This window comes from Mixophyes fleayi, chromosome 10, assembly GCF_038048845.1.
Source record: "Mixophyes fleayi isolate aMixFle1 chromosome 10, aMixFle1.hap1, whole genome shotgun sequence".
Classification (NCBI taxonomy): Eukaryota; Metazoa; Chordata; class Amphibia; order Anura; family Limnodynastidae; genus Mixophyes; species Mixophyes fleayi.
In genome coordinates this window covers 53,670,580-53,690,721 of record NC_134411.1, presented here as the reverse complement: position 1 = coordinate 53,690,721, position 20,142 = coordinate 53,670,580, and the positions used below count along the sequence as shown (strand labels likewise).

Below are 20,142 nucleotides of genomic sequence, written 5' to 3'. Positions count from 1 at the left end.
TTGCCAGTTTACGGCCTGACTTTGAGTTAGGAGCAAAGCAAAGAAAAGGAGCAAGTTTGCAAAGAGGGGGGAAGAGGAAGAATGGGAGAGCAGAGATTAAGTGAAAGGAGAGCTAGCATGAAAGATAACCAAGAATTCCAAATCTTATCAAAAGATTTGGAGGAGTTCTTGAGGATGCTGATCATGAATTCCATGCGTTGGACGTTCCATATCCTAGTAATGATAGATTGGAGAGCGGGAGGCGTGGGCTGTTTCCAGTCAGCTGCAAATTGACAGGTGGCCGCTGTGAGAATATGTCTAATGAGTTTAATTTTGTGGTGCGTGGTGTGATTTGGAGGACAGCAAAGATAAAATTCTTAATATCCATCCAGAACTGCTCCAGTTTTGGACAATCCCACCAGACATGAAGAAATGTTCATTCTGAGGAACACCATCGCCAACATCTGTTGGAGGAGTCTGGAAACATATTTTTAAGTCGGGTAGTACCAGCGAAATAATAATTTGTAAAGTTTATCTTTTATCCGCACACAGATTGAGCTAGAGGCGGCGTTTTCCCGAATCTCAAACCAATCCTTGTCATCCAAAGACTCTCCCAGGTCCCGTTCCCAGGCCAACTCGTGGGTATCTCGGTTTGATGACGTGAGGAGGGTGAGCTTGCAGTATAATGCTGAGATCAGCCCAGCAGTGGAGGTCTGACATAGTGTAAACATAGTGTTTCGACAGTAGTCAGGGGGCGTAGAGTGAGACGGTTCTTGACTTTGTTGTGGTAATTATGGAATTGTAGATATTGGTAAAATATTTTTATGGGGGATGTGCAATTTGGCTTGAATATCGGAGAATAGAGGAAAAGAGGAGTCGCGGGTCAGGTCATTTAGGCATCTAATGCCATGTTTCTGCCCGAGGGAGAATGTTGCTGGGACTAGGCCAGGGGGGAATTCTGGGGAATTGAACAATGGAATAATTGGGGTGGGAAACGGGGAGAGGCTATATGTTCGGGCTGTGGAGTTCCATATCGTCAGAGAGTGAGAGACTATGGAGTGAGAGTACACCTTCTTCAGGGGACAAGACCGTGGGAGCCAGAGGAGGTAAACAGGAGAGAGCAACCCTAGACATTTCAGGTTCGAGAGGAGTCAAGGCTGCTCCATAAAATGCATTGAGCGAGTTGCGCAGAGATAGTATTGTCTAAAACTAAGGATGCCCAGTACGCCAACTCAAGAGGACCTCTAAAAACCAGATATATTTGGAACAAATTATGGAGAGGAAGAAAGACACCACTGCACGGGGTCTGCAACCCCGTAGAATCAACAATATATAACAAAACAAATTGCAGTGGAGTATTAGATCCTCTATAAAAACTGGAAATGCGATGTGATTGATATAAAACAATTTATTAAAACATTATCAATAATGAGATTTAAAATATGGATAATTCTCAGAATGCATATATAACCAACAGAACCCTATCTTAGGGAGTATCGATAATAGGTGCACCTATATTAAAGTATAAATATTATCTCCACATTAAGCGGTATCTGTTTCCATTTGGAACATGTTACTGGAAGCTTACTGTATACAGCATACTATGTACCAGATTTAAATCAATATCCAGAATACGGAGAGTCTGTACACAATAAATGTGTATTTAATTACAATAAGAATAATCCAGATGGATAAATGCTGTCGGTTGAATAGTCACAGTTTGGGTAATGACACACTTATACCGACTAAGCGAAATAAGGTCCGTCTATGATGGTGAATTAGATTAGCATTCACATTGGCCTTCTTCGTATGAGAACATATATGTTCGTATGGGTGGTGTATAGCCCGTATGAGGGCAATTGCTTACCCAAACGTGAAGATCTCAGCCGGCACATTCGCTCCGGATTCCTCTATCTCCCGCGTGTATGGTCAGAGTGCCAGTAATAGATTTCCTCCAAAACGGGTCATGGAAACTTAGTTCCCTTCAAGCTTAGAGGGTTGGTGATTTCCGTATAGTCAAACGGCCAGTATAGCGAATGAATTGAATTCAGGATCTTCTTATTGGGAGGCTAAACCTCCAGTCTCCAAAAATTAGTACTGTGGATAAGACACCTCCGTATAATTCCGGTTGTAGATAAACAGCTTCCAGTGTACAATCAATTATGCCTGAGAATAACTCCAAGTGGCGAGAACACACGACTTACGCGTTTCGTTGTATAATACAACTTCCTCAGAGATAGTGTCTCGTTCATTCAACACATCTTATATATCTACCTAATGAATTCAATTGTATACACCTGACTATAATCAGGATCACATCAATCACATTGCAAAATACCAGTCCGCTGTATGGAGAAATAACACTGTCACGCAGTGAAAGCTCCTAGACAGCTAAATGCTACATGTTACAATATTATGTACTTAATGCTACACAGTATGTTATATTTATTAGCATAACATCATGTGTCAAAACAGATCATATTTAATCATATGTATAGCTCTATAGGGACACTTATGTGTCGTAGCTGATGGTAGCATAAAGTTCTCCGCTTTATAAATTATCGTTTTGTCTTGACATAGAAAAACATCTTGAGCCTAGTAGATGTGGTCTCAAGCCATTTTGACAGCTGACAATTTCTATTGGATGTATCCGATATGGTTTATAAAGGAGAAGTGTATCTACTATATATAGAGTTGACAATCTTAACATGGTATATCAAAGTAAAATCTAGTATTAGTTCATATACTGTATAGGGTTAATTGGGTTCATTTAATATCTACAATTCTGTCCTGAATGTATATATGGGGTTAATGATAAAAAAGGCTCAAGATGTTTTTCTATGTCAAGACAAAACGATAATTTATAAAGCGGAGAACTTTATGCTACTCATTTACATTTTTTTATATTTTCGCTAATTTTGTGATTTGTCGTTAACCCCAAATAATATATGGGGAACTCTAGTATTTTAATGAATACCAATAAAGTTATGTTTTTGGTTTTTTTTAATAAATATGTGAATCTTTCTCAATTTGATAGTCTATATTTAACAATTTAAACCCTTTTGAGTGCCCCTCTATACATATTTTCTCTTTCTCTCTCCTTTTTTGGACAAAGGGTCAGATCCGGCAGAAAGACAGGATATCCGAGTTACAGGCAAAAGTCAGGGTCACCAGCAAAGAATCACGGTCCAATAAACAAACCAAGGGTCATGCACAGAAGGGTCTATCCAGAAGCACAGGAACAGAGTACAGGAGCAGTTCAGCAGCCAGGAAACTGAACGCTATAACCAGCCAGGAGGCTAAGCCCTCCCTGCCTTAAATACCTACATTGCCCAATCAGAATATGGGAGGTACTGGGGTTAATATTCAGCCACCTGAGGCTGTCAACAGATAATTAATTTAATCTACACCTGCGCCTGACTGTCTCTAATGCCAGGACGCAGGGCTGTCAGCAAGAACGTCCCGGCCGTTGCCATGGTGATGGCCGGGATCTAGAAATCGGAGGTAACGTACCGGCTGTTGCTAAGATAGCCGGGACACAAGCAGGGGAGACGAGTTGCTGATCACTGCAGCTCGTTACAGTAATATAGTTTCTAGATCCAGCAACCAACACTGGTCGCAACTTGGCTGAGATGGGCCATACAATACTAATTTTTTATTTGGGAATCCTCTCCCTCCAAATTTTCTTGCCTTTTTAAGAAAGGCTACTCAAATTCTACGAGGTTTTTTATTCCTTATTTTTTGACCATAACACTTTGCAGATTGCTCTGTGTATAAGACTCATATGCCTGTCAGAATATTCCCAGAGATGTCAAATTGTTGCAGCATTTTGAGTGTGAATTGCCATGAAATTCTGTTGAGTGCTTTTTGTCTAGAGATAATATTATAGTGGGGTAGGACCAATGACATTTTAAATGACAATAACAAAATAACCTCTTTCATCATAGTTTCTATAAAATGTCCCTTCTTTCGGCTTACTTTAAATAAAGGATGTATATGGCTCTTTGCTATAGCATTAGCAGAATGTAGAGGGTTTTAACAGTTTAACCCTTTATCAATAGATTAATAGGATATGGCCACTTTAGAGCTTTATCAATATATCTATTTGTGGTATTAGCTCTGAATACAAAATTGTACCTGTGTGTTTACACTGCTAAATTAGGATGAACAACAGAAAATACACAATTATTACTGATGCTTATTATTATTATTATTATTATTATTATTATTGTTAATAATAATAATAATAATAATAATAATAATAATACAATCAACACCCATTTTACATTTTTAATTTGAAAATTGTTGTAAAATCTTGAAAAGTGTAGTGAGTAAAAAGTCTAAAGCAACTCTAAGTAAAATAAAGAAAAAGTGAAAAACAAAGAAAGCAATATAAAATGGACCATTATTTGATTCTTTTGTTTATTCCAGCATGCAAATTATCCTCACATTTTGGAGTTTCCACAATCAATTGTGTCCCTATCTAAGCAGACATATCTTGTCCTATGTACTGTGTGCACAGAACTATGCAACTTTTTTTTTAAAATCAAATATTTTTAATTAAGTTTTTGAAAACAATACAGAAAAAGAAAAATTAGATACAGTTCCAAGAAGTATGTCATTTCACATAGTGTAAAGAAACATGATAGTGTAACATATACATCAGCTTAAAGCAGATTCCTACGATGGTAAGATAAAGTTTCAAAATATTATAGTATTAAGATGTATCCAGCCGATAGTATATGCTGATGGTATATGTGCAGCAATAGACCAGGAGAAGAGTAAAAATAATGGAATGAAATGGGTTAGTTAGTGATCTGATTCAGTTTGTAATGCCAGGAATACACTCAGGGAAGTGGTGGAGTGGAATGGGGAGGGCAGGGGGAGACAGTCACACAGGGTCAAAATCAGCAGCCAGGGATCGCACCGCATATCGTGACTTTGCCCATTGCAACCATACTACTTGCAAAATACTAAAATATTTCGGTAGAGTGTTACAGGACTGATAGGTAAAACATTCATGTCCCACAGCCACATTAACCAGAGCCAACCAGGCACCAAAGTTGGGTCCATCCCAAGCCATCCACACTCTAGCAAGAGTAACCTTGGCCAGAGCAATGAGTTTAAGGACATATCTGGTTGCACTACTTTCCAGCAGTAAATTAACTCTTAAACCGAATATATACAGGTCTTGGGGTACAGTAGCGGAGCATCAATACCTGTATCTTGTATACACACCATTACCCTTGACCAGAAATCTCCAACTACAGGACAGCTCCAAAGCAGGTGCCTAAAGGTAACAGAAGTACCTCCACATTGCGGGCAAGTAGAATCAGATCGAGCACCCATCTGGAGCAGCCTGTGCAAAGAGTAATACACTCTCTGTAGGATATAAAGCTGAACTTGTCAGAATCTGGTGCAAGAGGTGGCCTCCCTAGCGCTATCTAGTATAGAGTTCAAGTCTTTGCCAGTCAAGGGTCCCAGGTCTAGCTCCCACCCCCATCGAAACCCACCCAAATCGCCTGAATTAAGTAGGGAAAGTACATTAGCATAGAACCCACTTCACAAAGGAGCAAACGAAGAGGGTCTGAACTGAAGGTGGCATGAATACTACCAAATTGTGCTAATAAATCATGACGAATCTGTAGATAGGTATAAAAAAGGCAGTTCGAAAGAGGGAAGTCCAATTGCAATTGCTCAAATGATTTAAGGGTACCATTAGAATACAATTGTCCAAGGGAAGTAATTCCCACAACCCACCACCTAAGGTGCGGCCTTTGTTTAAAAAGCTTGGGGGGGTATCATTCACCCAAAGAGGAGTGCCAGGGCCCAGCCCCGCAGACCCCAGAATCCCCCTCATTATGCTCCAAATTAATAGATCCTGCCAAAGCAGTGGTGGAACAGGTCAGCTAAGGGGGAGCCCCGAATCCATCCCTGGAGATGTGTCAGTTGCGCTGCAAAATAGTAAGCTCTAAGGTTAGGAAGGGACAGACCACCCGATGCCGAGGAGCGACACAAAGAACTTTATTTAATTCTTGCCCGCCTCCCCACACAGAGCAGAGAGAACATGTGTTTGTTAATTTGAGAAAAGAGCCATCTTGGGAGATAGACAGGGTAATAGTATAACGGTATAAAAATTTCAGGTGTATGATCATTTTAATTAAAATAACCGTTCCCAACATGGTCAGAGGTAATTTCGTCCAGGTAGAGATTTTTGCCCGAAGATAATTGATCACAGGGTCAATGGTCAATGGTATATAGTCAGTAGTCGAAATTGTGACCCAGATTCCCAGGTATTTGAATTTCATTGTCCACTGCAGTGGATGAGTCCGGGTAGTTATCACCGGGAGGCCCCTGTCAATTGGAAAAATACTAGACTTTAACCAGTTTATCAGAGAAACCACCAAACTCGTCCACCACCTGTAACAGCGTAGCTAGAGATGTCTCTGAACAGGAGCATATCGTCGGCATAAAGTCCAAGTTTGTCGTCCATTTCCTCAGACCTGAGACCACATATTCCTGGATGTGCGTGGATGGGCGAGAGAGGACACCCCTGCCTTGTACCCCTACCCAGAGCAAATGGGGACATAGTGTGGCAATTCTGGCCATCAGGGCTGAATACAATAGTCTCACCCAAGACACGAATTTAGGGCCTATTCCAAATTTATACATGACTTCCCACAAATACTCTCATTCCACAGAATCAAATGCCTTGGCCGTATCTAGGGATACAACCACTGCCCAATCCCCATGACCACCAGGCATTTGTAGGTGAGTTTGATGGCCATGGATTTTCCAGGCTAAAACTCGTCTGGTCTGGGTGGATAAGCTGGGCAATAACCTATTTAGTCACATAGAGAGGACTTTATCCAAAATCTTGACATTCATTGTAGGAAGGGAGATAGGAGAATGACTACAATCATTGCCTCTGACATGGATGATGGTAAAGCGGTCGCCTCATAGAAGTCATTGTAGCGATCCAGTAGTGTGGTGATGAAAAATTTACCAAATTTTTTGTACAACTCCATGAGCAGTCCATCAACCCCCGGGGCTTTGTTACAAGGAGAGGATGCTGTGGCCTCCTCAAATTCCTTAACAGTAATGAGAGCCTCAAGGCAATCCACACCCTCTAAAGAGAGTCTGGGGAGACGCACCTGGGCCAGGAAGTCATGCAACTGAGGTGCAGAACAGTCTGCCCTAGAAGTGTACACATTTGAATAATAGGCGTGAAATACAGTAGTAATTCGCTAGTTCTGAGAGTGGATGGTTCCCGACCAGTCAGAAATGGCAGAAACAGTGGTAGCTTGTAATTCTGTTCTGGCCAAATACGCCATAACATTACCATTCTTGTCTCCCTGTGCATACATAGCGTGCCTGGAGAAGAGGAATCGACGGGCAGCATTATCAACCAAAAAATCGTCCCATTCCCTTTGCGCATGTAGCCAAGTCACCTGATCAGCGGATACCCATGTTAGTAAATAAATATGCTCCAAAATTTTAACCGGCCTGTTCTAACCTGGATTCCACCACCCTATAGAACCTCTTACGTCCTTCCATCCAATGAACCAGAGTACACCGAAGGATTGCCTTAAAGGCGTCCCAGAGGATCTGTGCTCTGACCTTGCAGCATTGTCTGAGTAAAACCCCTCCCAGTCTGTCACCACGTCACCTCCCGCCCCCATGATTGTCAGCCAAAACAGATTAAGCTAAGAATCTAATTCCAGGGTCAGGGGTGAGGCAGTGACAAGGAGCACCGGGGAGTGGTTAGAAATCCCCTTGGGGAGGTAGCTAATTTCTGTAAACAAAAGGGCCAGCCTTTTGGATATCAGGGCCAGGTCTATGCGGGAAAAAACATGGTGGGATGCAGAGTAACAGGAGAATAACCTCTGCGAGGGTAAGCAGGCCCTCCAAATATCAAGCAGTCCTATGTCTGCTACTAGTCTGGCAAATGGAGAGGACCCCCATTCGATGTCGATGACATCTCCCTTCACCTATCAAGAGCGGCATTCATAATTGCATTGAAGTATCCCATGCAGACAACCGGGGCGTGTGGGGAAAGTGCAAAAAATTTAATTACTTTTTAAGCACTTCAATTTAAAGGTGGAGGGATGTACACGGCTAGGAATATAACAGGTGAATTATCTATCATAGCATGTAGGAATACATAGCGACCATAAGGGTCTAGTTGCACCTCCTCCAGTAGAAAATGTATTTTTTTTTTACCAGAACGGACACCCTTCGTGAGTGCGTTGAGTGTACAGAATGATAGGCCCATCCCACCCAGGACTTTTTCAAAGCCAGAACCCGACCTCCCACCAAATGAGTCTCCACCAGGCATGTTATGTCTCAGTTGTACTTGTTGGTCTGTGTGAGAACCAGGGATCTTTTAACCCAGTCATTGAGTCCTCGTACATTCCAAGAGAGGAATCTGAGCTCTCCAATTCCCCCTCTAGGTGAAGCCATCATACATCTCATAAAATATGGTAGTTACATCCCGGGAACAGCTACAGCTGGACACATACAGTAAAAGAAAAGAGTCAAAGACACTGTATTGCATAGGAAAACATGTAAGACAATCATCATATAGGAACATACGACAATGTAGGAACATACAGCACAACAGGACCAGGCTGGCCCAACATAAGATAGATTATAGTGCATTCAGAAACAGGGCAATTGGAACTATATCAAACAATCGAAACCACTACCCCAACCCACCCTCACCCTGCATACCTATCAAAAAACAGTGGTATACCTGATTCCCTAAACATCCCTTACCTTAACTAAAGCTAATAAACTATTGAAGTGTTATCTATGTCAAACTTGTAGTAAAGGCCTCAATGGTATAGCATGCTATGTTACAAAGTTTCCTATTCCAAATCTGAACAATAAGTTCTCCATCTCGCCTGCAATCAACTCGAGGCCTGCCGTCCAACCAGTCTATCGCCCGTGTTAGTGTTGGGAAGAAATGGGTGCGGCCATCCGCCACCACTCGCAGCCGTGCAGGGAACAACAGAGCATAGGGAAGCTACAGCTCCTAAAGACTCCTCTTGACTCGCCCAAAGGGGGTTCTATTTTTTTGCACCTCAATCGCAAAGAAAGGGAAAACTGACACAGGTTGGTTATCATATTGTAGTAAGCCCTTGATTCGAAGTACAGTATCTTGGTAATGAAGCAGCTTAGCTACAAATGTGTGAGCTGGGACACCCGGCTGCAGAGGCCGTGGGCCTGCTCCACCGTAACCTGGGCAGTAAAAGCTTCTTTTCCAAAGGCGGTCGTCAACCAGGATTCCAGGAAGGCCTCCAGATTGGAGCCCTCCACTCTTTAAGGAAGTCCAACAAATAGGTTATTATGGCATAAGTGGCCCTGCAGGTTGGACATGTTTGCAAAGGTTAACCTGGGTAGTCAGCTCAGTCATATCCCTCCTCATAGAGGTAGTGTTGTCTTCGTTTCCTCATCTTTTGCATGTCCTGACGGATAAGAGAGAGGTCCGCTTGTACCTCCCCAATGCGATCTGCAAGTCTCTTTTCTGAAGAAGTAATGGCTATAAGGACCTGCTGGGTAGAGGTAAACTCATCCATAGTGGAAGAAAGTGAGTAAGTGCTGCAGGCGGTTTCCGCACCTCAGCAGAAGTGGAGGTGGAGGAGCCACAGCATATTTTTCAAGTTTAGCAGCCACAGTGGCGGTGTTAGTTTTTCCCATTGTGCCAACTCAAAAGGGTGGAGTACAAAGTCACAGAAAGCACTAAGATGATATTTGCAATAGTGTACAAGGCCAGCAGAGGGCAGCACAGCCCCACACTCATAGTCCAGAGGAGCTTACAGAAAAGTAAGTGAATGGAAGGATATACTCAGGATTACAGGGGAGTCTCTGTCCCAGCTAAATTATGCAGTTCCCGCAGACAGTAGCACAGCTCCTCAGCCCAATCCCAGAAGAGCTTACAGAAGAATGAATGGAGGGAAGGATATATATTCATGATTCCAGATGAGTTTCTGTTACTTCCAAAGCATGCAGGTCCTGCAGATGGCAGCACAGCTCCTCAGCCCAATCCCAGATGAGCTTCCAGAACAATGAATGGAGGGAACGATGTACTCAGGATTTCAGGGGAGTTTCTGTCACCTCTAAAGCATGCAGGTCCTGCAGACAGCAGCACAGTTTCTCAGCCCAATCTCAGAGGAGCTTACAGAAGAATGAATAGAGGGAAGAATATTCTCAGGATTTCAGGTGCGTTTCTGTCACCTCTAAAGCATGCAGGTTCTGCAGACGTCAGCACAGCTCCTCAGCCCCATCCCAGAGGTGCTTACACACATATAAAATGAAGGAGTTGAAAGGCTGTCAGCCCATGTCACAAGCAGCAAGGCAATGGAGCGTTATGGCACTTAATAAAACCTGGGGAGGTCATAGTCTGCACAAGCGTGTAGCCTCAGACGATTTCAGTAGCTAGCACAGCATACAAATCTGCAGCTCATACTCAGAGCCCCCAGCAATGTTTACACAGAGCAGCTTTTCAGATTTTAGTTCAGTGAGAGGGCACAGGCGTAGCAGCGGGGAAACACTGAGTGGCAGTGTCCAGTCTTCATGCAGCTGAATCCGACAGTCATGCAGGCTCTGGCTGCTGATATGAGAGAGAGAAGGGGGTGAGAGGAATTGCTCGTTCAGGGTTGCCGAAGTCTGATGGGTAAAGTCACTCGCCAAGTTAGTCAGTTTAGAAGTAGGGATGAGCGGGCTCAGATTCTCGCAATCCGAACACCCCTGAACAGTGCGGATCCGAGCCCGATCCGAGCACTGTTCGAGTATTCCCGCTGATCGCAAAACTGAAAACGAGGCCTAACGTCAGGATCTCGCCGTCGGATCTCGCGAGATCCGGATTCTTTATCTTCCCCGCTTGCCGCCGCCATCTTCACTCGGGCATTGATCAGGGAAGAGGGAGGGTGTGTTAGATGTCCTCTGTACTGCTCTTTCTCGTGGTGCATTGCTGTGTCCTGCTGAGTCCAGTGGTGCTGTGTCCTGTGCTCTGTCCTGCTGAGTCCAGTGGTGCTGTGTCCTGTGCTCTGTCCTGCTGAGTCCAGTGGTGCTGTGTCCTGTGCTCTGTCCTGCTGAGTCCAGTGGTGCTGTGTCCTGTGCTCTGTCCTGCTGAGTCCAGTGGTGCTGTGTCCTGCTAAGTCCAGTGGTACTGCAATATAACTACGTTCACTGTTCCTGCAGTATATAAGTCCATTGGTACTGCAATATAACTACGTTCACTGTTCCTGCAGTATATAAGTCCATTGGTACTGCAATATAACTATGTTCACTGTTCCTGCAGTGTATAAGTCCATTGGTACTGCAATATAACTAAGTTCACTGTTCCTGCAGTATATAAGTCCATTAGTACTGCAATATAACTACGTTCACTGTTCCTGCAGTATATAAGTCCAGTGGTACTGCAATATAACTACGTTCACTGTTCCTGCAGTATATAAGTCCATTGGTACTGCAATATAACTACGTTCACTGTTGCTGCAGTATATAAGTCCATTGGTACTGCAATATAACTACGTTCACTGTTCCTGCAGTATATAAGTCCAGTGGTACTGCAATATAACTACGTTCACTGTTCCTGTAGTATATAAGTCCAGTGGTACTGCAATATAACTACGTTCACTGTTCCTGCACTATATAAGTCCATTGGTACTGCAATATAACTACGTTCACTGTTCCTGCAGTATATAAGTCCAGTGGTACTGCAATATAACTACGTTCACTGTTCCTGCAGTATATAAGTCCAGTGGTACTGCAATATAACTACGTTCACTGTTCCTGCAGTATATAAGTCCAGTGTATCACCGGTTTCAGTAAGAGGCACAACACTGACAACCTCTTAGAGAAACTGAGGGAAATCATTTCAAAGTGGCTTACCCCACTTACACTCTCCTGGGGATTTGTGGTGTCAGACAACGCCAGTAACATTGTGCGGGCATTACAAATGGGAAATTTCCAGCATGTGCCATGTTTTTCCCACACAATAAATTTGGTGGTGCAGCATTACCTGAAAAGTGACAGGGGTGTGCAGGATATGCTTGCGGTGGCCCGCAAAATTGCTGGATACTTTCGGCATTCTGCCACTGCCTACCGCAGACTCGACCAACATCAGAAAAGCCTGAACCTGCCCTGCCATCACCTTAAATAAGAGGTTGTGACGCGCTGGAACTCCACCCTCTATATGCTGCAGAGGATGGAGGAGCAGCAAAAGGCCATTCAAGCCTACACAGCCACCTACGACATAGGCAAAGGAGTGGGGATGCGCCTGAGTCAAGCGCAGTGGAGATTGATTTCCGTGTTGTGCAAGGTTCTCCAGCCGTTTGAACTTGCGACACGAGAAGTCAGTTCCGACACTGCCAGCTTGAGTCAGGTGTTTCCCCTGATCAGGCTGTTGCAGAAGCAGCTGGAGAAAGTGAGTGTGGATGAAGCCCTTCGTACGCTTTGCCAGGATCCGAGGGTGGTCAGTCTTTTAAAGTCAGAGGAATACATTCTGGCCACCGTGCTCGATCCTCGGTTTAAAGCGTATGTTGTGTCTCTGTTTCCGGCGGACACAAGTCTACAGCGGTGCAAAGACCTGTTGGTCAGGAGATTGTCATCTGAAGAGGACCGTGACATGGCAACAGCTCCTCCTTCATTTTCTTCCACACCTGTGGCTGCGAGGAAACAGCTGAGATTTCATAAACGACCCGCTGGCAGGGATGCAGAGAACATCTGGCCCGGACTGAAGGACCTGCCAACCATTGCAGACATGTCTACTGTCGCTGCATTGGATGCTGTCACCATTGAAAAAATGGTGGAGGATTACTTTGCTGACACCATCCAAGTAGACATGTCAGACAGTCCTTACTTTTACTGGCAGGGAAAAAAGGCAGTTTGGAAGCCCCTGTACAAACTGGCTCTATTTTACCTGAGTTGCCCCCCCTCCAGTGTGTACTCCGAAAGAGTTTTTAGTGCAGCTGGGAACCTGGTCAGTGAGCGGCGAAGGAGGTTACTTTCGCAATATGTTGAGAAGATGATGTTCATAAAAATGAATTATCAATTCTTCAATCAAGACCAGCAATGGCCTCCAGAGACTACAGAGGGACCGGTGATTGTGGAGTCCAGTGGGGACGAATTGATAATGTGTGAGGATGAGGAAGTACACACTGAAGGGGGCGAGGAATCAGAGGATGAGGATGAGGACGACATCTTGCCTCAGTAGAGCCAGTTTACTTTGTACAGGGAGAGATGAATAGCTTTTTTTGTGTGGGGGCCCAAACAAACCAATCATTTCAGCCACAGTAGTTTGGTAGGCCCTTTCGCTGAAATGATTGGTTTGTTAAAGTGTGCATGTCCTTTTTCCGCAACATAAGGGTGGGTGGGAGGGCCCAAGGACAATTCCATCTTGCACCTCTTTTTTTTCTTTGCCAGCTCGTTTTGTGGGGGTCCAAACGAACCAATCATTTCAGCCACAGTTTTGTAGGCCCTGTCGCTGAAATGATTGGTTTGTTAAAGTGCGCATGTCCTATTTCACCAACATAAGGGTGGGTGGGAGGGCCCAAGGACAATTCCATCTTGCACCTCTTTTTTTGGCATTATGTGCTCTTCGGGGCCTAATTTTTCAAACTGACATCCTGTCTGCCACTGCAGTGCCACTCATAGATGGGCCACGTGTTTGTGCCGCCCACTTGTGTCGCTTAGCTTAGACATCCAGCTACCTTGGTGCAACCTTTTGGCCTAAAAACAATATTGTGAGGTGTGAGGTGTTCAGAATAGACTGGAAATGAGTGAAAATTAATGTTATTGAGGTTAATAATAGTGTAGGAGTGAAAACAAACCAAAAAACAGGATTTTAGTAGTTTTTATGATTTTTAAAAAAAAAATCAGAACCCAAAACCCAAAACCTTGAGGGGTGTGTTTTGGCAAAACCCATTAAAACCTAAAACCTTAAGGTAATCAGAACCCAAAACACCAAAAGTGGCCGGTGCACATCCCTATTTAGAAGTACAGCAAACAGCATACCCCCGTGCAGACACAGACTTTTTTTTTCCTTCCCTGCAGTGGAGGCAAGATGGCTGCTTCCCGCCCTGCAGGTTTTCAGATGGAAGGTGTGAGGGGAGACAGGGAACGGAGGCAGCTAAGAGGTGACCGGACCAGCAAAGTATCCCTGCACAGCCCGAGGACAAAAGGAATCAATAGCAGACGGCTAATCACCAATCAGTCGGTGAGTAGTAGACAACAGGTCCCGCTCCCCAGGGAGCTCCACAGCAGTCACAAGTCTCCACACTGACCGAACTCCGTAGGCAGCTCAGGGCCAGAGCCAGCAAGGAAGCAGAAGTAGATGTTTAGGTAGAATTAGGTGGAAACGTTCATTCCTACTGTATGAGGCCGGATAGAAATTAGGATTTTATTGGGAGAGCAAGCACCTTGCGTCTTACTCCATGTCCAGTCAGGCCATGCCCCAGGACTATGCAACTTTTAAATTACTAAAACATTACTTTTCTGTGCTGCACTGAATACTTGTAATAAAATACAACACACTGAAATTAATTTTTCAATCCATTAATTTATATAATCAAAACAAATCATATATATTTTAAGTAAGAATGTGTATCATCTAATTAACAGTCATTTACACAAATTGGTCTGGCCAATGCCTTTTGGTTAATGAAAGAACACGTACCCCTTGTATTGGATATCAAAATAGATATAAAAACACATTTATTACCATATCAAATTGGTATATTTTAAATGTTCATGTTTAAAAGGTCATTTAGGGGAGTGAGCTTTTTAATCATTCTAAAATAGTGAAGAAGGGCTATGGTGCAGAGGCATAAGATTAATTGATTTACCTCTCGTAAACAGAAGTGTACAACATGTTCCAATACATTTTATTGGAAATCCTCTCTCAGAAAAAAGCACATTCACACATGGGGTCCCTAAAGATGGTCAACTGAAACTTGCAGTCCAAGACCGATGGCACTCTGAAACTTGGTGTTCCAGGCTAATGTTACATTCAAACTTGGTGTTCCAGACCAATGGCACATTGAATTTTGAGGTCACAACTGCAAAATAGTTAGGCAGCCCTATCCCAAGTAATACAAATGTTCTGTCTAGATTGCATAGCCAGTGAATTTAGTAATTGGCAAGTATCAGGCAAGTACTAAGGAGAGCAACTAGCAACCCAGCAAATAATGCTGTTTCTTATAGAAAATTTTGATTTGCTAACCTAATTTCCTGTTCTCTCTTAATTTCCTATTCCACATTGTGAAAAGTGACCATGTGATTTGACAGCATGTTAAATGTCTTTCATCTGTATCTGTATTTGGCAGTGCAAAAGGTCAATATTTGTACAAAATCTGAAACTGGCTACAGCAGATCACTCAAACTCTACTACAACATAAATTAATATGTAAATCCTACCATGATATGGATAACGAGGCCACTGATATGCAAAAATAAAATGTCAATCCATTAAATTTGAACCTCTAAAGTACTTTTTTATATCAATTATATACAATACAGACAAAGCATTACTTAATTATGGTTTGTTTCAATTAATTTCATATATTTTCATGCTAGTAAAACTCAACAATCAAAATAGTGGGGCTTGTACTGATACATGATTATATAATGGTATAAATAAAGGGCAAGACCATCAGCATTTCTAAAATTCTTTCCTGTTTTAGTCAGGTTTAGATACATTACAATTTGGAAGTGTAGACATATACAGTAAGTGTTGACAGAACATGCTTAATTAACAAGGATAGTCTTACCAAGATCTTGGAGAATGAGTGAAATTCCAGATGTGTTAGGTGTTCTGCAAGTTCACTTGGGTCCAAGTGATCAAACAAGAGTGATGTCTTTCTGATTCGTCCACCATGTGCCCGCTGTGTCACTTGTCTTTTCCAGCCATAAGATGGGCTGTAACACAAAGTGTCAATAACTAATTCACATAACACCAACCTACCCAAAGCCCGCCAACATATGTTTAAAAATAAAATCTGTGGCTGTTCAGCTTCAATGAAATGTTAGTAATGATCGATTAATATCCCTGACAAAAGAATCTTATTTTTTCTCCCCAAAACATTGTGTATTCCTGATGTCCTTGAAAATAATAGGTGAATAATATTTCATTGAACCTGTGGAACTCTTTAAGTTTTCTTCTTTTTATCCAGAATGTTGGCTGTATTTGTCTATTATCCAAAGGAGCTAAAAGGGGCATTAGAAGGTCAATTTGTAATTGTTCCTTTACTTTGCTAATGAGCAGAGCACAAACTAGTTCATTGTTACCACCTGAAAAAATGTCATTCTCTATTAAGCCAATACACTTAATAAAAAAACAGTGGAGTGTAAGAAATATACAGTTAATCAAGCAAATATTTTTCCCACCCCAGATGCAGACATCAAGACCCACAAATAAATGTGATTTCTCATAAAAATGTGTGATACTGTGTAGGCACGTGACATCACAAAAGAATATACAATTTTGCAGTTCATAAATAGCCCGTATTGTAAGATTACACCCAAAAACTCCAAATGTGAAAGTACTAGCAGTAGCTAGAGAAAAGAGCTGGTAAGAAAGGGCTATAAAAGTTTATAGTCTCATCCTAGGTCCAGTACTTCTAGATGCAGTATAGTAGCATGTATAATGACTAATCTATAATATGGACATATTGGGCATCATTTAGTGTCGGACACAAGGCTTTGGTTTAGCGCAAAAAGCACTTTTGGCCAAAGATTATTATTATTATTATTATTATTATTATTATTATCATTTATTTGTTGGGCGCCACAGGGTTTTCGCAGCGCCTTACATAATACGAACAGTAGACCATACAGGTTAAACATCACAGAACAATAAACACTAAGTACCAATGCTTCGGAAACTCCGGGCAGACATATGGAGTGAGGGCGGAGCAGAAGAGTCGGTATGAGGACAGGAGGGGAGAGGGGCCCTGCTCATACGAGCTTACATCCTAAGGGAGGGAGGACAAAACAGGCACGAAGGGAGGCAGTGAGGACATCCAGGAGGAGATGGCAGAGAGGCAGTCAGATACACGAGAGAGGAGGGTGGACAAGAGATCAGGAGAGGAGATGTAGAGTTGAATGTCGTCAGCATAAAGGTGATACTGAAGACCAAAGGAGAAGATGAGCGCACCAAGGGAGGAAGTGTAGAGCGAAAAGAGAAGGGGGCCGAGAACAGAGCCCTGGGGGACTCCTACTTGGAGGGGCGTGGGGGCGGTGGAAGAGCCGGACGTGGAGACAGAGAAGGTGCGGTTAGCAAGGTAAGAGCAGAACCAGGCATGGACAGAACCAGAGAGGCCTAGAGAGAGAAGAGTTTGCAGTAGGAGGGGGTGGTCCACGGTGTCAAAGGCTGCGGAGAGGTCGAGGAGGATAAGTAAGGAGAAATGACCCTGGATTTGGCTGATAGGAGGTCATTGGTGACTTTAGCCAGGGCAGTTTCAGTGGAGTGGAGGGGGCGGTTACCAGATTGGAGAGGGTCAAGGAGGGAGTTGTCTGAGAGGTATCTGGTGAGACGACAGCAGACTAACCGCTCAAGAAGTTTGGAGGCATAGGGGAGAAGAGAGATAGGACGATAATTGGCAACGGAGGAGGGGTCGAGGTTGGGTTTTTTGAGGATAGGAGAGATGAGAGCGTGTTTGAATGAGGAGGGTACAACACCAGAGGAGAGTGATAGGTTGAAGAGGTGTACCAGGTAGGAGCAGGCAGTGGGAGAGAGAGAGCGAAGGAGGTTAGAGGGGATTGGATCAAGAGGACAAGTGGAGGGAGGAGAGGAAAGAATGAGGGAGCGAACTTCATCGTCTGTTGTGGGGCTGAAGGAGCTCCAGAGTTGTTTGTTAGAGGGAGGTGAAGCAGTAATGGCAGCAGGAGAGGGGTTGGAGGAGGAGATGTTGAGTCTGATGGCTTCAATTTTGGAGGAGAAAAAAGTGACGAAGTCATCAGCTGAGAGGGAGAGAGGGACCGGAGGGGGGGGGGGGAGAAAGAGGGAGTTAAAGGTGGCGAAGAGACGACAGGGATTAGAGGACTGAAGGGAAATGAGGGATTTAAAGAAGGTTTGTTTAGCCAGGGAGAGGGCAGAGCAGAATGAGGAGAGGATAAATTTAAAGTGAAGGAAGTCAGCCAGGGAGCGAGATTTCCTCCAGAGGCGTTCTGCAGTGCGAGAGCACTTTTTAAGGAAGCGGGTGAGTTTGGAGTGCCATGGTTGGGGGATGAGACAGCGTCGGCGGATGGGAGAGGCAGGGGCGACAGCGTCAAGGGCAGTAGTGAGGGAGTGGTTGTAGAGACAGGATGCCTGGTCAGGGCAAGTCAGGGAGGGAAGGGAAGAGAGGAGAGAATCAAGAGTGGAGGAGAAGGAGATGGGGTCGATTGCATCAAGGTTGCGTCTGGTGGGGGTGGCTTTAGGCGGGGGGGATCAGGGGAGGAGGACAGAGTGAAAGAGAGGAGATGGTGGTCGGAGAGTGGGTAGGGAGAGATGGAGAAGTCTGAGAGATCGCAGAGATGCGAGAAGACAAGGTCGAGGGAGTGACCAAGATGGTGGGTGGGGGAGGAGGTCCACTGGGTGAGACCAAGGGAGGAGGAGAGGGAGAGAAGTCTGATAGTGGCAGGGTCTGAGCAGTTGTCGATGGGGATGTTCAAAGATCCCGTTTGTACTCCGACTGAGACGGATCGTTTCACCTCTCTGCGCTTAGAGAGGTGGAACAGGGGAGGTAGTGGGACAGCCTAGCAATGTAAAGACGTGTTCACGTTCTATACATGCTATTTTGAGTTGAAAGCAACCGCAAATATGTCTCTAGGAGACTTATCTTTTGTGGGTGTTTTCAGTTGGTGCAAGAGACCTTGATGTATTAAAAAACAAAGTAAAAAATTATTAAATAAAAAAAAAGGTGTGCACCCCCTCTAAAACAGCATAACCACCCCTTGTGCTGTTTGGGGGTGAAAAGAACAATTTTTTTTATTTTTTTTTATTCAATTATCTGATTTACAGGACGCTATGCTGTGCATGATACACTTGCACCCCGGCCCATAACCCAGATAAAGAGGCGTGTTTGTGCAATTTGCACAGTATTCTAAGTCACATGGATCTAAAGATCTGTGCCACTCTAAATACTGTGTAAACTACGGAATTTAATTTACACTTAGGATTTCAGTGTAAATTGCGTCCGACTCTAAATGAGTTCCCTTATGTACTAGTATATTGAATCATTTTCAATAATGAGGACAATAAAGTAATTTTTCATGTTTTACCCAACATGTGAGGGAATTTAGATTGTAAGCTCCAATGGGGCAGGGGCTCATGTGAACTCTGTGTACAGCACTGCGGAATTAGTGGTGCTATATAAATAGCTGCTTCTGATGTCATAGGTTCCACTTAGACTTGGCACCTGAAGAAGGATCCTGTGCTAACTGTAACTGACAGCTTGAGAATGCCTTTCATGTCTTTTATTGCCTTTTACTTTACTGTACATGTCAGTCTGTGAAACCATTATTGTGCCCTTCTGTAGCAAATTTAAGTCTCTCAAAAACTGCATCTGATAATTAATAAAAACATGTACTGTAATGTCTGTCACTTTAAGTCTAGTATAATTTTCTATAAAAGCCATAATTGTTGCGCCATATTATTATTTAACAAAAATCAATGCTTTCAAAAACCCGCTCCCATACATATTTTAGGAATACACTTAAAAGACATTTCCTTATTCCACAGGCTGTAAGAGGAACCTTTACATTTAAGCAGAAATATGTTGGAACTATGTTGAAGGAGTTTTAGACATGAGTTGTAAAGCACATGGTATATTGTAGCAACCTGTGCAAGCATGATTTTTACACTTTTACTTAGTAGTTTCTTGCAAAATTTCAGATACCCATTACATACACACTCTCAATGTCTATGAGACTGCTTTCTCTGCGGTTTCCTTTGTTTTCCAGTGCTCTCTTAAGGTCTCGTATTTGCTCTCCCAGTTCTGGATTTAGATCAAATTCAGCCGGGTATTCAGCTATCCAAAACCTGCAAATATAACAGATTTGCATTGTGTTGTATTATTGGGTGAGCTTACAGATTAACTGGAGAACATATATTAATATTATATAGCAAACAATGCTTACATTTAATTAAATCAAATAATGGTAATAGAGGGTGAA

The 20,142-nt window shown here is 43.2% G+C and overlaps 1 protein-coding gene across 5 annotated transcripts in view; it reads right to left on the bottom strand.

The window, feature by feature from the left end:
• RASGRP2 (RAS guanyl releasing protein 2) overlaps positions 1-20,142 on the bottom strand; it is a 104,366-nt gene that overhangs the window by 48,624 nt on the left and 35,600 nt on the right. For all 5 annotated transcript variants that reach the window (XR_012679532.1, XR_012679533.1, XR_012679534.1 and 2 more), the window contains exons 6-7: positions 19,877-20,008; positions 15,756-15,903 (exon numbers count right to left, since the gene is read on the bottom strand). Coding sequence is in view for 2 of the 5 variants with exons in the window: in XM_075188774.1 (XP_075044875.1) it covers positions 15,756-15,903; positions 19,877-20,008 (280 nt within the window). In the remaining 3 variants the exon portion in view is untranslated. The remainder of the gene's footprint in view (positions 1-15,755; positions 15,904-19,876; positions 20,009-20,142) is intronic.